Below are 18,659 nucleotides of genomic sequence, written 5' to 3'. Positions count from 1 at the left end.
TGCCTTATGCATTGTTGTATTTACCAACAATGAGCAGTTTCCATAATCATTTTTATTAAAAGTAGTCCACATGTAGTTTACCAGTCTTTAATGGCAGCAAGCGGAGAACGAAACTTGGAACCAAGGGAACATAATTTCACAGCACACTGATGTGGAAATTAAAAGTCTTACACTTTAGATATCGTTTGACGTTCATATATTTAAATGATCCAAAGTAAAGTGCTTGTGAGTACAATGATGTTTATGACTGGACGTCTTTATTGCTACAGATGGCAAAACTGCAGCTGATCTGAATCACTGAACGAAAGTCTTCATCTTCACCTATAAACAGCGCATTGACCACCACTAATGCTAGAAAGGAGTCTGATTAAACAGGTGTGAATTCAGGCAAGCAGGCGGACCCGCACCACCTCTTTCTCATAGCCAGCCTATTCACATCCACCTCCCTCTATACCCTCCCCCTCCTCACAGCAGCCCTTTCAGCTCCACACCACATTTCTGTTCATCCTTCACCAGCCACCGAACATCACCTTGTTCCTCCTCCGGGACCAGATAACGAATATCAGGCTTTCTATAAACCTGTAAGTCCATGTTCTTGTTGTTGTGGCTGTTTTCTGAAGCGGCGTCGTGTTCGCATCAGAAATGGATGCTCCGAGTTAAAACGGCAGCTAAAGGAAACCATTTTCAGTGAATAGGAAGTTCCACTAGTGTCTGCGCAATCTTTGCAGCATCGTTAAAATTGGGGCGATTTCACGCTTGTTTTGCACAGCTTTAAAACACTGTTTAATATTAGCTTTTTAAAAATGATATAAAAAAATTATTTCAATTGGAGAGGCCCACTCAGGAAGCTAGAGCCGTGATGCAACGCGAATGTCGTCGTCCTTCCCTTTATGTGCGTTCCACCACATCCGTGTCGACTTATCGTTATCTACAAGTAATCGTTTTTCCCGCTGTGCGCGTGACTTTGAAATAGTTTTCTCTGCGTGAAAGCGGACGGCAGGACTCGGGCCTGGACTCTTACGTAACTAAATTACAATGCAAGATCCTTGAGGCATAGCACAAACTGGAAAAACGAACTCGGGGCGTGTTGAAGACGTGATGTACGTGGCTGACGGCTGAATTGTGCAATGGTAATTTTTAAGAGGGTAGGAAAAGACGTGCTGTTCAGCAGCTACATCCTGTGTAAGTGTGCACAGAAGGTGATCCTTTATGGAGACAAAGCACCCCTCCCCCACGGCCTGTTCACAAATTTCTTTGACCTTGGTATAGCCGAGAGGTTGGAGCTTGTTGGTAGGCTAAATATGACACAAGGTGACCTCGCTGGCTTTGTTCTTACCACTGACTGGCAGCTAAGGTCAGTGGCTTCCAAACACAGGCCCTGTGAACTTCAGAGATCTCTTTTTGGATCCTCGCCTAGCAGTTTTCGTTCAAATCATGTGCTGTATAACTGTATCTACAGTTAACACAGTCATTTTATTATATTAGTCATTTTGTTGCACTGAAATGTTACACTGTTAATACATCAGATTTGGCAGTTTCTGCAGATTGGACGTAATATCTTGGTAAGGTCTGGTTTATTTTATTTTTGTCTTTGACTTTTTTGACCTTGATGTGTGAGCCACCATATTTACAGCTGCACAGGTCAGGACTAAGGCCTCAGCCCCAAAATACAACTAACTGTCATTTAACTGTTATTTTGAAAGAATAATTTCCTGTTCTTATTGAGCCTCACTGGCTGTTAAGAAAGTAAGCAGTGTAGTATTTGGAAAAAGGAAATACTTTTATGGCTTTCAGCTGAAGATAACAGATAAGATAAACCTATATTAGTTCCACATGTGGGGATTTTTTTGGTCATGGCACAGAAGGTACAATTTAAAAGCAGTAAGAATTAGAAAAGAATAGAATAACATACTTTGTTATATTGGGAAATTGCACTCGGTACTATTGCACATCAAGCAGACATGGCGAAAGTTATCATTGTGTATTTTGTGTGTGTGTGTGTGTGTGTGTGTGTGTGTGTGTCTGCACGTACGTGTGTGGTCATCTGGAGAGACCATGTTGTAGAGTCTGACAGCAGTTGGACGGAAAGACCTGCAAAATTTCTCCGAAACCATTTCTGTCATCAACTACATTTTTATTTCCGAGTCTCCTGATATTTTTTGTCTTTTCAGGCAGAAACTTGTGCTCCAATGTGAAAATGAAAGAAAAGAGAACGGAAATAAAACAGTAGTTGACTCGTGGAGATGATCTTATTTGATTATTCAGCTTAACAAATATTCTTTTGTTTTTTACAATGACGGACTGATGTCACATAATTTGGAAAAAAATAAAAATGTTAGTTGATATAAAGAAAATACTTGTAATAAAAATGATTTTATTGTTTAGTGGTAAAATGTGGTATAGGCCTGAGCCACATTGCTTTGGGGACTAATGATCTGTCCCATGATGATGTTCATCAGTCAATGTAATGTGCTTTATGGAGTAACCTTGGCAACCGGCTGACACTGTTGCCAAAATTTATACCCGTGTGGTCTGTGTCAACAGTAGCACATAGTTCTATTTGTGGGGAGGAGCAGTTTATAGGTTACAGTGTAAGGTTTCAGAAGAGTTTGCAGTTACAATGTAGCAGATTTAACTCCATCACAGTCATGCTGTTTCCTCAAAGCTGTCTCTGACCTCAACACTCCAAAACCCAAATACTTACATCTTTTGTGTTTATGGTGTGTTTTTTTTTTTTTTTTGTTTTGTTTTCTTTTTTAATGGTGATGTCACATCATTTGTGATCAAACATATTAGCCAAAGTCAACCTTGAGTGTGGTAGTGTTTAATCATTTTAACTTAATAATGATTAACTAATGAAATGAACAGCTTGTGTCCAAAACTCACTTTGTTTGACTTTTTGATGGTGTTTATAAAACCAACCATTGGACCCAATGTAGGTCATTTCACAGTAGACCCTCTGCAGGTTACTGAGACATTTCAGCCCCAAATCACATTTACATATGTTATTATGGTTTGTAAGTGTTTCATACCGATTTAGATGGGTTTTTTTTTTAAGTTTACAACTCGTACCAAACAAACATAACAACAAAAAATCTTCTTTTTGTATATACAATAGAATTTTTGTTCTCACTTGTAGAAAATGGCTAATATTTGCATAGAAATGGTCTTACCCAGTTTTAAAAATTACAATCATTATAATTATTATAATGATAGAATACACAAAAGACAAGATTATTTTGTTTTAACCTCCAGTGAATCAGTCATTCTGAGACTGGCTCCTTCTTACTGCCTGCAGTCTGAATACGGCCACACCCCTGTGTAAAGCGCTTTGAGTGCTCAGAAGAGTAGAAAAGCGCTATATAAGAACCAGTCCATAAGGAAACATTTTACCTGTAGGTGAAGTGGAGAGAGCAGTATCAGTGTTGAAAGAATAAACCCTACACCAGTTGGTGTAGTGTCTGAGGAGAAAGCCAGAACCTTCCAAACTGTTTCCACTGGTGTTTGTGGTTTAAAACGGTGTGAGAACAAGGAGCACCTGGGGCCCTGTACCAGGAAGCATGGTCAACAATCACAGTTTAAAATAAAACTCCGAGGTGTTCCCGAACAGCTGATCACAGGTGGTTCAGTCAACTCTGAGTTTAGCACATGCATAAAAGGGGCTCCAGCACCTCTGTGCCTCCAGCACCCTCCGTTCATTGTGTAGCTGGTTCCTTTGGTTGTTGTTATGAATGTGCCAGAGTATGTGTTTATGTGGCTTAACTAGTTTTTCAGGGTTTTTCCTACAAGGACAGTTTGACTGATAAAATATAAGAACCCTCACCCAGTAATAGGCCCAGAATGTTTAAAGAGGACTGGGAGGAAGTAAACTGGAAATGGGACAGTTTTAGCTCAGGTGAACATTTGAGCAAACCCACAAACCTGAGCTTTTGTAGTCTTTCTGGAAGTTTTTGGCTGAGTTTTGGAATTAAGACTGGAGCTAACTGGAATAGGAGCACTTGTTTGTTTGTTTTTTTTCTCTTCTGGTGCTTAAAACAGTTTAGAAGAACTTTTCACAGATAGTTTTGGTCAGTAATATTTGCAGTTAATATTGTGCTTTTCTAGTCACACTTACCACTTGGAGAACGTTAGGATACGTAAGTCACATTCATGGAGTTTTTTTATTCTGTATGCATCAAAAAAATTTTTTTTCCTGCACATGCCCAATTTAGAGTGAGCATTTAACCCAAAGTTCATGTGGTTTGAGCCAGGAGCCTTCAGTGCCCTCTACTCTACCACCGTGCTGGCCCATCTTCAGCAGCAGCAGTCAACACAATCTGTTTAAATTTTTTTTTCCCTTTGTTTTATTTTGTCATTTGACAAGTTGACTGAATTTCCTGTTTCTCTCTGTCTCCCTGCAGGTGCAATCATGTCCTCAGTGCTCCAAAAGCTTATCAGCCCTCAGGCCGGCAGCGCTGCTGAGCCTCCCAGGAACAAGGTGACGGTGGTCGGGGTGGGCCAAGTGGGCATGGCCTGTGCTGTCAGCATCCTGCTGCGGGTAAGACAAACTCCGCCTTCAGCCAGTGTGTGAAGGAAAACATAAAGCTGTGATGAAATTTAATTATAAAATGACCTCCTGTTTCCACCATTTGATCTAAAGAAGTGAGCACTCCCTGGGAGGCTGCTGTGTCTAGAAAAAGAGATGAGTTGTCACCACCAAAACATTGTTTCTCATTGATTAAACCTGAGATGTGGTAACACAAAGTACCGTTCAGTGTGTCTCGTCTGTGCAGACCCATGCTCTACTGTCATGTCTTTGAAGTTTGGAGTCAGTTTCTCTGACAGTCTTAACTCATCCTCTGTGATTTATGGAAATTCTGGCCGTTTGACAGTTTTTCACTGATTTTTTTCAGACGTCATGATTTTTATTTTCACCAAACTGGTGAAGAAACTTCCACAAACTCACTGCTGTCTAATTAAAAAACTTCTGGAACCAGCCATATTTCTATAATAAGCAGAAATCTGTGTCTCATTTATGATCAGTCCCATCTGAGAGTTTCATGTTTAGTGCGAAACTATATATATGTTTTCATAGCAACAATCCACAGTCACATTTGCTTCATATTGCATGTTAAAAAGCCCACAGGAAACCTGAACAGATCTCCTATAAGGACACATCCTCATACACCTCTCTGCATTGAATCATTAGTTATTATTAATCTCTGGCTCTGTTCCACAGTATGTCTTTTGTTCTGTCTTCCTCCCCTCACCACAACCAGTCGCGCCAGACGGCCGCCCCTCTTTGAGCCTGGTTCTGCCAGAGGTTTCTTCCTGCTAAAAGGGAGTTTTTCCTTTCCTCTGTTTCCAAAGTGCTTCCTCATAGGGGGTCAAATGTTTGTTGAGGTTTCTCTGTGTTATTGTAGTGTCTTTACCTTGCAATGCTCTAGCCTGGAGGTAACTGTTGTGAGTTGGCACTATATAAATGGAATAGAATTAACAAATTGACAACAGTTTTTTTTTTGTTTTTTTTTCTCCCCCCCATCTTTGGAGTCTTGGGGAGCTCCAGAGTCTCCTGGAATATGGCGGAGATGTGGAGAAATGTGTGGAAATACAGTAGTGAATTTTCTCCTGTGGTCAGGACCTGTGTGATGAGCTGGCTCTGGTCGATGTGATGGAGGACCGTCTTAAAGGAGAGATGATGGACCTCCAGCACGGCAGCCTTTTCCTTAAAACCTCCAAGATAACGGCAGACAAAGGTCAGGAGCTGGACCTGCACTGACCCCCATGCTACAGAAAGATGTCTGAATACATGCCTGAGCAGATCATGTGTTACTCTTTCCTTCCTCCTTCAGACTACGCAGTGACAGCCAACTCTCGCCTAGTCGTGTTGACTGCTGGTGTTCGCCAGCAGGAGGGAGAGAGCCGCCTCAACCTGGTGCAGAGGAATGTTAATGTCTTCAAGTCCATCGTCCCTCAGATTACCAAGTACAGCCCCAACTGCACAATCATTGTTGTCTCCAACCCTGGTAAGTGCAAGAGTTTCATAAAGACCCTTAGGAATACTATTTATTTATATTCATTTGGTTTTCGGCATTGTGTGTTTGTGTTTAAATGCAGTTGATGTGCTGACATATGTGACCTGGAAGCTGAGCGGTCTGCCGAAGCACCGTGTCATTGGCAGCGGCACCAATCTGGATTCAGCCCGCTTCCGTTACCTGATGGCTGAGCGACTCGGCATCCATGCCAGCTCTTTCAACGGCTGGGTGCTGGGTGAGCACGGAGACACCAGCGGTGAGTCCACACCCGAATTAGCTTCTGTCTAATAACAGCATTATAAAATCATATCTGCATGTAAAATCTCCATGAATTCCTGCTTCAGTGCCCGTGTGGAGCGGAGCAAATGTGGCCGGAGTCAACCTGCAGAAGCTGAACCCTGATATCGGCACTGATGCCGATAAGGAGCAGTGGAAGGCCACACACAAGGCAGTGGTGGACAGGTTGTACTTTGAACTCTATACCCTTTTTTTTTTTTTTTTTTTTTTTTTCTCAGATATTTGTATTAAGTTTTCTGCATCCATTTTTACAAAAGACAAATTAAACAATATGCCGTTTTCTTTTTGAAGAACATAAAACAATATGAAACATACACTCCCACCTCATAATTATAGGAGTACCAGTGGGTGTACAAAAAGAAAAAAGAAAGGATCCAATCTAATAATACGAATAGTAAACCCTGGAGTACAAAATAGCAGTTCCTGAGTGTACAAGAGAGATGTGGAGAGTTTCAGAACCCCCACACATACACAGAAAAAACAAAACAAACCAACCAAAAAAAACCAAAAACATAATGAGTGGTCAGCTTAGTTGTAGAGATAAGTCAGATCGGTAAGAGAAAAGAAATATGTATAAAGTAGGTAAATAAATACCATCATAAAGCGCAGGCACAATAGAGTCCGTATAGTTAAACATAAGATAAAATAAAATAGAATAAAGTCTGAGCTGGCTAATTGGGAGCGTTGCGGGACCGCAAAGTCTGAACATGGTCAAAAAAGGGTTGCCAGATCTTAAGAAATTTGGCCATAGACCCACGCAGGGTGGATTTAATCTTTTCAAGTTTGCTAAAATGCAAAGAATCTCTGATCCAGATTTCCCAGGATGGGGGAGAAGGGGACTTCCAATATAACAATATTCTGCGTCTTGCCAATAAGGTGAGAAATGCTACCAGATCCGCTTGGGGCGTCGGCAAGACAACTGTATCAGGAAGAACCCCAAACAAAGCAGTTAAGGGCACAGGTTGGAGAGTTAGCTGGATGATCTTTGATAAAATATTAATCCAGTATTGTTTGAGGGATGGACATGACCAAAACACATGTATTAGAGAGGCTGGTGTTTGATGACAATGGTCGCAATCAAGGCTAAGGTTGGGGTATAGTTGAGCTAGTTTGGCTTTAGTCCAGTGTACGCGGTGCAAAATCTTACATTGAATCAACCCGTGTTTGGCACATAATGAGGAGCCATGGACCCGGTACAGAATTTTATCCCAAAAGTCATCCTGAATCACACACCCCAAATCCTGCTCCCATGCCATTTTAATAGCCGAGGTTGAGGAGTTGCCAAAGGAACATATTCTCCCATACAGACAAGAGATCAGGCCCTGTGATGAAGGGGGAGGCGATAGAAGGTTATCAAAGTCATGACAAGGAGGTCTAGATGGGAACTGGGAAGATTTCTCTTTAACAAAACTCCGGATTTGTAAGTAGCGAAAAAAGTGACTTTTTGGAAGGCCAAATTTCAATGAGAGCTGTTCAAAGGAGGCAAGTGTATTCTGAATATACAGATCAGAAAAAGACCTGATACCCAAGGAGGCCCACAAATAAAAAGCACCATCAACTAACGAAGGCTGAAAAGAGGGATTTTTCAAAATGGGTGACTGAAGGGGAAAAAAGGGCAACTTAAAATAACGACGAAATTGATACCATATTTTCAAGGTAACTTTGACAATAGAGTTATTATAAAAACCTCCACTCAGAGGCTGCTTTTGGGCATAAATCAGGGCTGGTAAAGAGGATAAGGCACAAGAAGAAATCTCCAAGCTCAGCCACGCAGGGGGAATTTTCATGCCCTCCACCTGTAGCCAGTACCTGAGACCAGCCAGTACCACTTTCTCTTTTTTGTCTTTTTTTTTTTTTTTTTTTTTTTGTTCCAGATGTACCCAGAGAGAAACTTGTCCAATACAGGGACACACTTAATTGTATTTATGCGCCCTGCTACAAATACCTTTTATTTTAAAGTCAAACTTTTTCAAACATAATCTTACTACCTAATGCAAATATGTGTGTGCCATCAGTATATAAGTAAATGAAATCCTCTTCAGCATTCAGTAATCGGTAATTATCTGCATCACAAGCATACAATCAGAAAAATGCTGCTGGGACACTTAAACTGACCGCTAGAAGTTAAAACAGAAAATGGTAAAGGAAGGCGCATGGTGATCTGACAAATCAAACTAACAGATGTTCTGTTTTTGAAGCCAGTATCCTTCTGTAATTAAATATGTGTGTCATTCTGGGAATGTCTGCAGTTATTCAAGGCCACAAGTAATTACAGTTATACAGAAGGTGGCTCCAGTGGGAATAGAACCTCTAACCTCAGTCGTTGTATTTAGTTAGTTTCAGAGCTGAAGCTAATGTAAGTGTGCAAGGACTCGCTTCAAGGTGTGGGTTCTGTTAATAATTGTGCATTTAAGACCAGAGAGATGTTATCAAATTATACATGAAGCTGCTACTGTTTATCAGAAGCAGCAACTGTTACTGTGTACTATAATGTGATTTATTACAACAGGCAAAGAATGTCATTCATTCAAAGTACTTTTTTTTTTTTATATGCATCCAGCATCATATCGCTTCAAAAAATAAACATAAACAATATAAAAAATAAACATATGTTCGACTTGCTATAAGAAGATCGAAGGCTTTATACATGTTGCTCAGAATGATTTACAATCCTGTAACTTTTTCCCCATAATAAAAGCCTTCCTGTCAGTGTGCCTGGGTAAACTAATCAAGCTTCCTGTAACACATTTAATATCTAATTGCAGACAGATGCTAATAATGATGTTTTGTATCTCAGTGCCTATGAGGTGATCAGGCTGAAGGGATACACCAACTGGGCCATCGGCCTGAGCGTTGCTGACCTCACCGAGAGCATTGTCAAGAATCTGAGCCGTGTCCATCCCGTCTCCACCATGGTCAAGGTCAGACACGCACACAGACTCTGTCTCGTACAATTGGGGTATATTGTCTTACTTTGGCATGCAGCGTGCATCAAACCACCAGCCTTCTGACCTGCTCTGCCTCTTGAGCCACCGTCACCCCATGAAAACCATTTTTCACGTGGCGGCTGTTACACAGAACAGCACGTTGGCTCTTTAGGCCAAAGCTACATTTGCTGTAAATCACCAGTTAATTCTGTAGTTAATTCTCAACATTAGTCATGATTTATGAATCCCCTTTGGGGTTTTGAATTAGAAAGGGCATCTGGTGTGTTTCTTCATTTTGTGTTTGTGTCTTTTCCAGGACATGTACGGTATCGCTGAGGAGGTCTTCCTGTCCCTGCCCTGCATTCTGAACAGCAACGGTGTGAACAGTGTGGTCAACATGACCCTCACTGATGACGAGGTTGCCCAGCTGAAGAAGAGCGCTGACACACTGTGGGGGATCCAGAAAGACCTCAAGGACCTGTGAACACACCACGTACCACTCCCATGATGCAGTGAGGCCTGTCCTCGCACACGCAGTCCTTTCATAATCTTGCCCATTCTTCTAGCTTTGTGTTGCCTTATTTTGAAGAACAGTACCAGTGTTTTTAAGACTGTCAGGGAACTTTTCAGTTTTACATCATGTTTCTGCTCACTCCATGCCAATCACCAGATTATTTGTAGGTCTAAAAAAAACACTGGTATGCTTTTTTTAAAAAAAGGGCACATTTGCTTTCCGTCGTGCGCTAGGCCTAAGTTACTGTCGCGGTGATTGTGTTAGCACATCTATGCCCTTTGTTCCTGTACTGTCTTTGGATCCAGAGTGTCAGCCAACATATGCACTTAGAAGTCCACACAAAACCCCCAAGAAAAACACACAAAGTGTCACTGACTGCTTCAACTGCATTTTCACGTGTTGTTTTAATTTAGAGCAGGGAGTCACTGAGCAAAATAATCAACAAAGCCAAAGGACAGCCTTCCTCTGAAGTTGCTTCTTTGAAGCAGACAAATCATCACATACTTGGGTCTAGATGGGAAATCTTTCTTTCTCTGTGCTGTCGAAGCGAGGTGCAGTAGCAGTGGAAGCATGTGGGTATCCAGCTAGGACTGATTTATGGATACGAGGTGTGATTTTTCTGGCCTTGTGTTGTAAACAGCAGTGTGTGACTTAATAAAACTACACCTCCTGAATGTGTCTTTGATGTTTGTTCATGTTAATGTTACAGCCTGTAGCAAAATAATGAATCTGTTCTATCATCTGGTGGAAAAGTACAAATAACTTTTGATTGTGTTTGATGTAAAAGACAAAATGCAATAATTTAGAAGTCATTTGAAGGCTTTCTTGGCAAAATGTGATGAAGACAACATATCAAAGTTAAAAGTGAAATAATTTTCATTTTCTGAAATATTCATTCTAAATCTTGTGTCAGGAGCACATTTCAAAAAAGTTGGCAGGGGAGCAGTTTTGTATTACCTGTTCATTTAGCTCCAAGGAGACACAAAAAGTTTACTATGAACAAAGTTCAACACAGCCAGCTTTCTTTGTCTTAGCTGGCTCGGGGGGAAAAAAAATCCCTAAATCTCCTTTTGGAGATGACGGACATCATAACCACTTTCTCTGTTAACCATGGCTCTCTGCTTTAGACTGTGTGCGCTGACTTAAAAAGAGGGGTTTCATAGGTCGTGATTTTTCTGCACTGCAGAGATATTATCAGACGATCTGCAAAGAAAATACAGCAAAGGACAATACTGTCACAAGTATGAGACAAATGCTGCAGAAACGGGTTCATCTGATGATTTGTCAAACAGAGGGGGGAAAAGAAACATCTTAATTCAAGATAATTTTTTGTAATTACTGGGTGTCCTCTCAGTGTTGCTGTTTAGTTAATGCGATTGCTTGTACATCTATTTTTGGTGTGTGTTCTGTTTTATTAGCTGCAGTTCCAGCAGAGTAAGATATTTGATGTGTTCCTTCTTCAAAATAGTTTATCATTTGGAATGATAACCTAAAAATAATACTGCAATATCTCAAATCGAGCTGATCAACATGTAGATCTATAAAATCTTAGGCATTCCAATGACTTTATCTGTACTGATAAAACTTTACTTTAAAGACTTGGAAAGGTAGCCTAAATTTGTTGAGTTAAATCTGAAATATTTAGTATGACTAAAAGTTTCAGTGTGTCTAAAATTGTACTACCACACATACACAGTACATTTGCACAATAACTGAAACTAGCACCACTGAATGAACAAGAACTACACATGGGTGTGCCATGGGTTCTCCAGTTTCACCCACTGTGGCTGACTTGTACATGGAAGAAATGAAAAAGAGGGCCATGTTATCCTACCCTGGAACACAACCACACCATCTGTGAATTGTGGTACATCCTGAGATTTGATTTTCGCCCAGGTGTCATCCACATACCTGAACCAATGACTTTATGGGGATGTGTTTTTATAGTTATTAAGTAGGTTTTAAGCACATGTAGAGAATCCCTTTAACAATGTGTTTTATTTACATTGTTAAATAGTGTAAGGATAACTCTTGTGAATCAAATAAAGGAAATAAGCTGTAATAACAATAACCAGTATTCTGCCAAAAAATGGTCTCATGTTCTGTAGTGCTATAGTGGACAATTACAACATTGCAAAATTTTATTATTGTTATTGGTAAGAGGAAATAATTAATAAAAACAAACTACCACTGAAGCCAAGAGAAACTAAACTAAAACTGCTCAAACATTAAAAAAACTAAACTGAAACAATTAAACTCCCTCTGGAACCTAAATGGAACCAAACTGAATGAATTTGTTTTTAAAAAAGGAACTAAAAATAAAAAGTAACTTGAAACTAGAAGAACTCAAACTGTCAATTATTGACTTGAAATGCAATAAAGAAAAAACAAGTATATAACCATGGAACAAATGACAAGAGGGTTACCTCAATGTCAACTTTTTTTTTGTTTTTTTTTTTTTTAAATGCTTTTTTTGTTTTGTTTTTTAAAGGTATTTAATATTGGTACCTTTCCATGTTTGTTATTGTTCTTAGCGTCTTGGAGTGACTGTGATCACCTAATTTGCTCTGCTATAAATAAAATATTCTGATTCCCAATAGACGCTAAATGAACATACCTAAAACCGGAGTCATAGAGAATCTCAAGGGTCAAAGATAGATGTTTTCAAAGGTTATTTCTACATATGTCCCGGTAATAAGAAGCGCTTTGATCTGGATTGATTCAGCATTTTTATTTTATTTTTTTACAATTCTACTAAACACATTTGACTATTTTCCCTGTTATTTAGTTTGCAGTGCCCTCTTGTGACTGCAGTCAATTAAATCACTTCATTACTACTAAGGATCTCCTCGTATAACTCATCAGATTATTAAGACGAGACACAGGACAAGACATGCTCTCTAAAAGTATTTTATTTACATAGTTCTCCTCTCCATTGTAGCATCTGAAAATAATTTTACATTAAAGATAGGTGCAAAAGTTTTAATCAGGGAAACCTTTTTTAAATAAAGAGTTTTAAGAACACTGCTGTCGCCGTTTGACTTTCCACCACAAATAACATACTTCCCCAGTTCATGTCCTCTGTTTCAGGTGGGCACCTCCAGTTCTCGCAAGAACAGAGAGAAGGGTGAAACCTTTTTCGTTCTGGCTCTTTTAACAGCTCTTCTGTAAATGTAGCCGTTGTAGCGTTTTCCAAAGCGAAGGCTGAGAGGGTTGTAGTTGAAATTACTTCTGCGATCATTGCAAAGGAGCTGCCTCTGGTCCTCGTTCTCTCTCAGGGAAAAGCAGAGGCTCGGATCCTCTGCCAGGAAGTCGCCTGCTGTTCTCCTGAATGCAGAGGACACTGCTCCTGAAGGCAAACCCCAGACACATCAGTCCACAACTGCAAATACACAAACACAGCAGAGTACGTGCAGCTGCAACCTGCTACACAATCTATTGAATCAGTCATCACCACACACACAGTGTTTGATGAGGTAACTCATGTATTTTTTTTTCTTTTTTAGATTATTTTAGTTTGACATGTACTTTTGTTTTTAAAAAGAGGATTTTATGACCATGAAATATCTATGTGTCAGTTATTTTTATACCAAATTATGGGTTTATTGTTTGTTTGTTTTTTAGCTTCATATCAAAATTACCGGTAAGACAGTCAATTACGACATCATAATTTTCACTTAAAACAGCCACAGGAGTCAACAAAGCCTTCATGGTTGATGCAAATATTTCATATGGATACCCTGTCTATTACTGATTATGTCCAAATCCTCTGCTAATCCATGAATCATAAGGAAAATACAGTCCTAATGATAGTAAGACTGTATATTGCTTTCATAATGATGAGAACAGGAGGCTCAGCGCTTCATCCTACAGCTACAGTTACTCAAACTTTTCTGCCCCACTTCAAAAGATGGAAACAGTTCAGATCTCACAATTTTAATATCAGCATTTTGAACAAGCCTCAACATTTTCCTTTAAGTCTATTTTGTCTGCAAAAGTCAGATTCATTTGATTTAGTTTTACTCCACATTGTTCTGGTCATCGGTGCAGTGGGGCCTGCAACACTGAGAAGAACTGCATTACAACAAGATAGTGTGCCAAAGTATTACGAGAAGGAAACAGGCACAAACTGCAGACATAAACCCCATCAAGCTGCTTTGGCATGAAGTAGACAGAAAACTGAATGCAAGACAACCTAAAAGTGCAGCAGATTAGTAGGAACAAAAAGTATATACATTAGAATCCGTATACCTATAGCAGGCTCAGCTTCTGAATGATTCAAACATTTTGATTCAATTTAGGGCTGAGAATTTCATGATTTTTTGTACCCTTCTAGCCTGTATTCTGAGACGTGAAACTACATTTTTTCAAACCCTTTATTTTTAGTGTAAATTCCAAATTCACAAAGCCTATAAAAACCTAACTGGCTGCAACTCTTGAGGCGACACGTTTCCTGTCTGTACTAATAGTGCTAAATGAATAGCATAATGCTGTAATAAATAACAAATAAAAAATATTAGACTTCAGTAGCCACCTGTTGCATGTGTTCTCTGTGCAGGGTCGACTCCTTGCAGAGCTGCTCCCACACTCCGTCCATCCTGGATAGCAATGAGAGCGCAAACCACAGCCAAAGCCAGTAGTCTCATCTTTCAACACCAGATCCAAAAATTGTTTGTCTACTGAGCCTTCCCTCCATTCAAACCTGTTTTATGTCTCCACCAGGTGACCGCCTGCGCCGCTTGGCTGCCAGCCAATCACAGTGCGTGCATCTCTGTCCTGTAAATTGTAGAGCTGATTGATGCTGCTTAAGTCATTTATCAGCGCTTCTACGAAATGCTGAGAACATCATTCAGTACAAATCACTATGCTGCATAAAAAAACCAAACACTTAAATCAAAAAAGCGATGAAGCTGTTGAGTAATGTTGCAGTTCAGTTTTTAATCCCATCTGCAGTCAATCAAAAAGCTGGAGCGGGAATGTGGAATGAGTCGTCGCTATAAAAATATTCTAGTTTTTTCATTCTCCGTGTTGAATGCTGTACAACTAGTACAGTGCAAAAGTCTTTAGACACCCATAATTTCTTTATATTTTGCTTCAAGTGAGTCTTTTGTAATTTTTTTAAAGTGATCTTGATCACTAGCAGCTTCGTGAAGGGGTTTCAAAGTGTGTATTTGCTACTTTGCTACTCCTGCATCGTCCCGGTCCCCAAAAAGAACCGGCCCAATGAGCTGAATGACTTCCGACCGGTGGCACTGACGTCACATCTTATGAAGACTCTAGAGCGGCTCTTCCTCAACTTCCTCCGACCACAGGTACAACATGCCCAGGACCCACTACAGTTTGCATACAAGGCGGGTGTCGGAGTGGAGGATGCCATCCTGTACCTCCTACACAGAGCCCACTCACACCTGGATGGGGGAAAAGGCACGGTCAGGATCCTGTTTCTTGACTTTTCCAGTGCCTTTAATACCATCCGGCCCTGTATGCTTCAGGAAAAACTGAACAGGATGGAGGTGGACCCCTGCCTGGTGGCTTGGATCTCCGACTACCTCACCGACAGACCACAGTACGTCAGGCTGAAGGACATCACGTCTGACACTGTGGTCAGCAGCACAGGAGCACCACAGGGAACTGTGATGTCCCCTCTTCTCTTCACCCTGTACACCTCTGACTTCTGCTACAACTCTGAATTATGCCATATTCAGAAGTTTGCAGATGACACGGCCATCATGGGGTGTATCTGGGATGATCAGGAAGAGGAGTACAGAAGTCTGGTGAGGAACTTTGTCGCATGGAGTCACACAAACCACCTGCAACTCAACACCTCAAAGACTAAGGAACTGGTTGTGGACTTCGGGAGGTCCAGAGAAGGTCCACTGCCGGTTCAGATAGAGGGGGAGGAGGTGGAGGTGATCAACAAGTACAAGTACCTCGGGCTGTGGGTGGACAATAAACTGGACTGGTCATGCAACACAGAGCACCTGTATAAAAAAGCCCAAAGCCGACTGTACTTCCTCAGGAGGCTGAGGTCTTTTAACATCTGCAGGAAGCTCCTGAGGATGTTTTACCAGTCGGTGGTTGCTGGAGTACTTTTCTATGCTGTGGTGTGCTGGGGGAGCAGCACAGCAAAGAGGGACTCATCCAGGCTGGAGAAACTGATCAGGAAGGCTAGCTCTGTGGTCGGCATGAAGCTGGACACTCTGGTGACAGTGGCAGAGAAAAGGACATTAAAGAAACTGATGGACATTATGGACAATGCCAGGCATCCTCTGCACACGGCCATTAACAACCAGAAGAGTCTGTTCAGTGACAGGTTGCTTCTCCCCAAGACAAGAACTAACAGACTTAAAAACTCCTTTGTCCCACACGCCATCAGACTGTTTAACTCCTCTCTGGAGGGGAGAGGGAGGGGAAACAGGAGGACAAAGGAGGGGGGAACAACTAAGCTGTAGTGCCTCTTCACCTCACTGTACAATACCTTGTGCAATACTTTTTGTAAATAGTCAACAGTGCAATAGACTCAATACTTGAAATGTGCAATTCACTTGTATTTTATTTTTTATTCCTATTTATCCCCTTTGTATATTTTATTTATATTTGTCTCTGTATTTATATATATATATATATATATATATATATATATATATATATGTGTGTGTGTGTGTGTGTGTGTGTGTGTGTATATATATATATATATAACAATTCTGTAACTGTAACTTCTGTCGGTGCTGTGCTTTTTGGAAGTCGAATTTCCCAGAGGAACCCACCCGAGGGATTAATAAAGTTCTATCTTATCTTATCTTACTCATTTTTTTGTCCAGCTCTTGTATGTCATCCTTCTTTCTTTCTTTTATTTTTTGTTAAACACTTAACAGGGACCCGAGTCATTTAAACATAAAAAAAACCACACATAACTGTATGGATGACTGTAGAAAATAGGGACGACCTAACAGCTCCCCCAAAATGAAGCCAAAACATCTCTATCGCCCCCTGGTGTCTGGCTGCAGGATAGGTCACACCCCCCCCCCCCCTTTCTCAAGTCGGAGGGCCTGGGTTTGAGGTGAATCCATTCCATGCATACTCCAAGAAGTACTGTCTTTATCATCACCCACCTACTTTCTTTTAAATAAATAAATATTTTTTTTTTCATTATTTACAATACCAGAAAAGAGAGGGGGACCCCCCCAATAAATAAATAAATAAATAAATAAATAAACAATAAATAAAATAAAATGTATGAGGGACATTTGCAACACTCAGGTCAGAAAAAGCGCACGTAACATCATCAAGGACCACACACACCCACAGCACACACTGTTCACACTCCTGTCATCTGCCTGCTACAGGTGTGTGAAAGCAAGGACAATCCACAGGCTATCAGTGTGACAAAGTGGAGAAGCAGTTGTAATTCTCTCCATTTGTCCCATATGTGTTTACCTTTTTTTTGCACATTGTACACATTATTCTGTTTCTATGTATTTGCTATGATTTGCTATTTGTCAAGTAACATTGCTTCACTCACTATCCCGGGTTTGTTTGTGTAAGCGTTTTGTTGCCGGCAAATCAAACATTCTGCAAATTAAGACAAATACTAAGTTATGTTTCTTTATACTTTATTATGTTACAGATTAAGTCATTTGTTCATACTTACTCTGTTTGTCTTTTCAGTCATCATGAGTGTCAGGTGTGGGGAAACGCCCGCTTGGCATTTCCTCATTTTAAAGTCCTGATCATGTCACACATGACATCATCAGGTCAAACCATGTGGAGGGGTTTCTTTTTCCAGAGAGATGCTTCCTTTTGTTTGTGTTAATGTTTAAAGGGATTTGTTGAATGTTTTTCCTTTTGTTAATACTGCCATTTAGTTGTGTAAATGTGCATATTAGAAGTGTGTAGAGGTTTTGTGTTTTTAGATAACCTGAGTAGAGTTTTAGATCCCTCAGTTGAGTGAGTGGTACTGGCTGGGCAATTGGAGGGAAATTGATGGCCCTATTTAAAGCCAGTCTCTACCAGATGCAGGAGAGAGGAGAGGTGAGCTTTGTCACCAGAGCCATGTTATGTTGAGGTTTGTTAAATGAATTGATTTGGGGAAAGTTTTGTTAAGTTATACATTAAATTAAGTTCACTGCAAATAAATTGCTCACCTTGGAAACCCAAAATGTCTGCATAGTCTGCTTCCCTACCACCTTCCTTGACGTTCGAGTGTGACTACCTCACAATCAGGCTACTGAATCACTGACTTACGCTTGAACTGTGATTATCTTTGACCTGTTAAATTGTAATTTTTTACATCTATATCTAACATAACACAACTTCATACAGTCTAAACATTTTAATATAGCACATTCTGTATATATTACCACTGTGACAGTGTTGCAACTACTGGCACTTTAGATTCTGACTACACCCACACATAAGCTACATAAGCACTTGTTTTACTTTATTATTTTGTATGCTCAGACTTAAACTTATTCTTTATTTTAGTTAGTTGTTATTTAGTTGTGTGAAGGGAACCTGCAAAGTAAGAATTTCATTGCTCTGCATAACCACTTGTGTTTTGTGGTGTATATGACAATAATCTTCTTGAATCTTGACAGTAAATAACATCTGAACAAGATCATTTTGAACAAAACATCTGAAAATGAGCTGTGAACTATGAAGTAGAAACGTGAACTATGAGCTGTGAAAACCAAAGGGGCTGTAAATCGTCATAGCAGGAGCTAGAGAGACAACTCAGGGAGAGGATTGTGGCTCAGGTGAGGGTCAGTGGCGCTTGAACACACAGAGATGGCAGCGATTGGTCAGGTAAGAAGAGTAAGTAACCTGGAAGTGTCTTACAGATTTTGTAGGTGGAGGCTGGCGTGAGAGGAAGGCAGTCGAAGTGATCCAGGTGTCCAGAATCCGAGT

General features: G+C 40.4%; 2 protein-coding genes across 2 annotated transcripts; one reads left to right on the top strand and one right to left on the bottom strand.

The window, feature by feature from the left end:
• Window positions 1-423: 423 nt before the first annotated feature.
• ldhba (lactate dehydrogenase Ba) lies at window positions 424-10,426 on the top strand. Its single transcript, XM_085247894.1, has 8 exons — window positions 424-581; window positions 4,401-4,537; window positions 5,618-5,735; window positions 5,832-6,005; window positions 6,097-6,270; window positions 6,359-6,476; window positions 9,109-9,232; window positions 9,555-10,426. The coding sequence occupies exons 2-8, from the start codon at window positions 4,409-4,411 to the stop codon at window positions 9,720-9,722; spliced, it is 1,005 nt and encodes a 334-aa protein (XP_085104020.1). The 5' UTR covers window positions 424-581; window positions 4,401-4,408; the 3' UTR covers window positions 9,723-10,426.
• Window positions 10,427-12,566: 2,140 nt separating this feature from the next.
• kiss2 (kisspeptin 2) lies at window positions 12,567-17,909 on the bottom strand. Its single transcript, XM_085247895.1, has 3 exons — window positions 17,404-17,909; window positions 14,287-14,528; window positions 12,567-13,101 (listed from the first exon to the last, which is right to left on the bottom strand). The coding sequence occupies exons 2-3, from the start codon at window positions 14,396-14,398 to the stop codon at window positions 12,839-12,841; spliced, it is 375 nt and encodes a 124-aa protein (XP_085104021.1). The 5' UTR covers window positions 14,399-14,528; window positions 17,404-17,909; the 3' UTR covers window positions 12,567-12,838.
• Between the last annotated feature and the right edge of the window lie 750 nt (window positions 17,910-18,659).

This window comes from Mchenga conophoros, linkage group LG15 (assembly GCF_057382185.1).
Source record: "Mchenga conophoros isolate Kocher_MC1m ecotype Shallow Benthic linkage group LG15, M_conophoros_male_GT1.1, whole genome shotgun sequence".
Taxonomy (NCBI): domain Eukaryota; kingdom Metazoa; phylum Chordata; class Actinopteri; order Cichliformes; family Cichlidae; genus Mchenga; species Mchenga conophoros.
This window is presented reverse-complemented; position numbering and strand designations above follow the sequence as displayed.

Excerpts from the sequence above, each read along its gene's own strand:
- kiss2 (XM_085247895.1), bottom strand. The coding sequence starts at position 14,398 with ATGAGACTACTGGCTTTGGCTGTGGTTTGCGCTCTCATTGCTATCCAG. Across the intron at positions 13,102-14,286 it reads ACAGAGAACACATGCAACAG|GAGCAGTGTCCTCTGCATTC; the intron begins GTGGCTACTGAA and ends GTTTGCCTTCAG.
- ldhba (XM_085247894.1), top strand. The coding sequence starts at position 4,409 with ATGTCCTCAGTGCTCCAAAAGCTTATCAGCCCTCAGGCCGGCAGCGCT. Across the intron at positions 6,271-6,358 it reads TGAGCACGGAGACACCAGCG|TGCCCGTGTGGAGCGGAGCA; the intron begins GTGAGTCCACAC and ends TTCCTGCTTCAG. Across the intron at positions 9,233-9,554 it reads CCGTCTCCACCATGGTCAAG|GACATGTACGGTATCGCTGA; the intron begins GTCAGACACGCA and ends TGTCTTTTCCAG.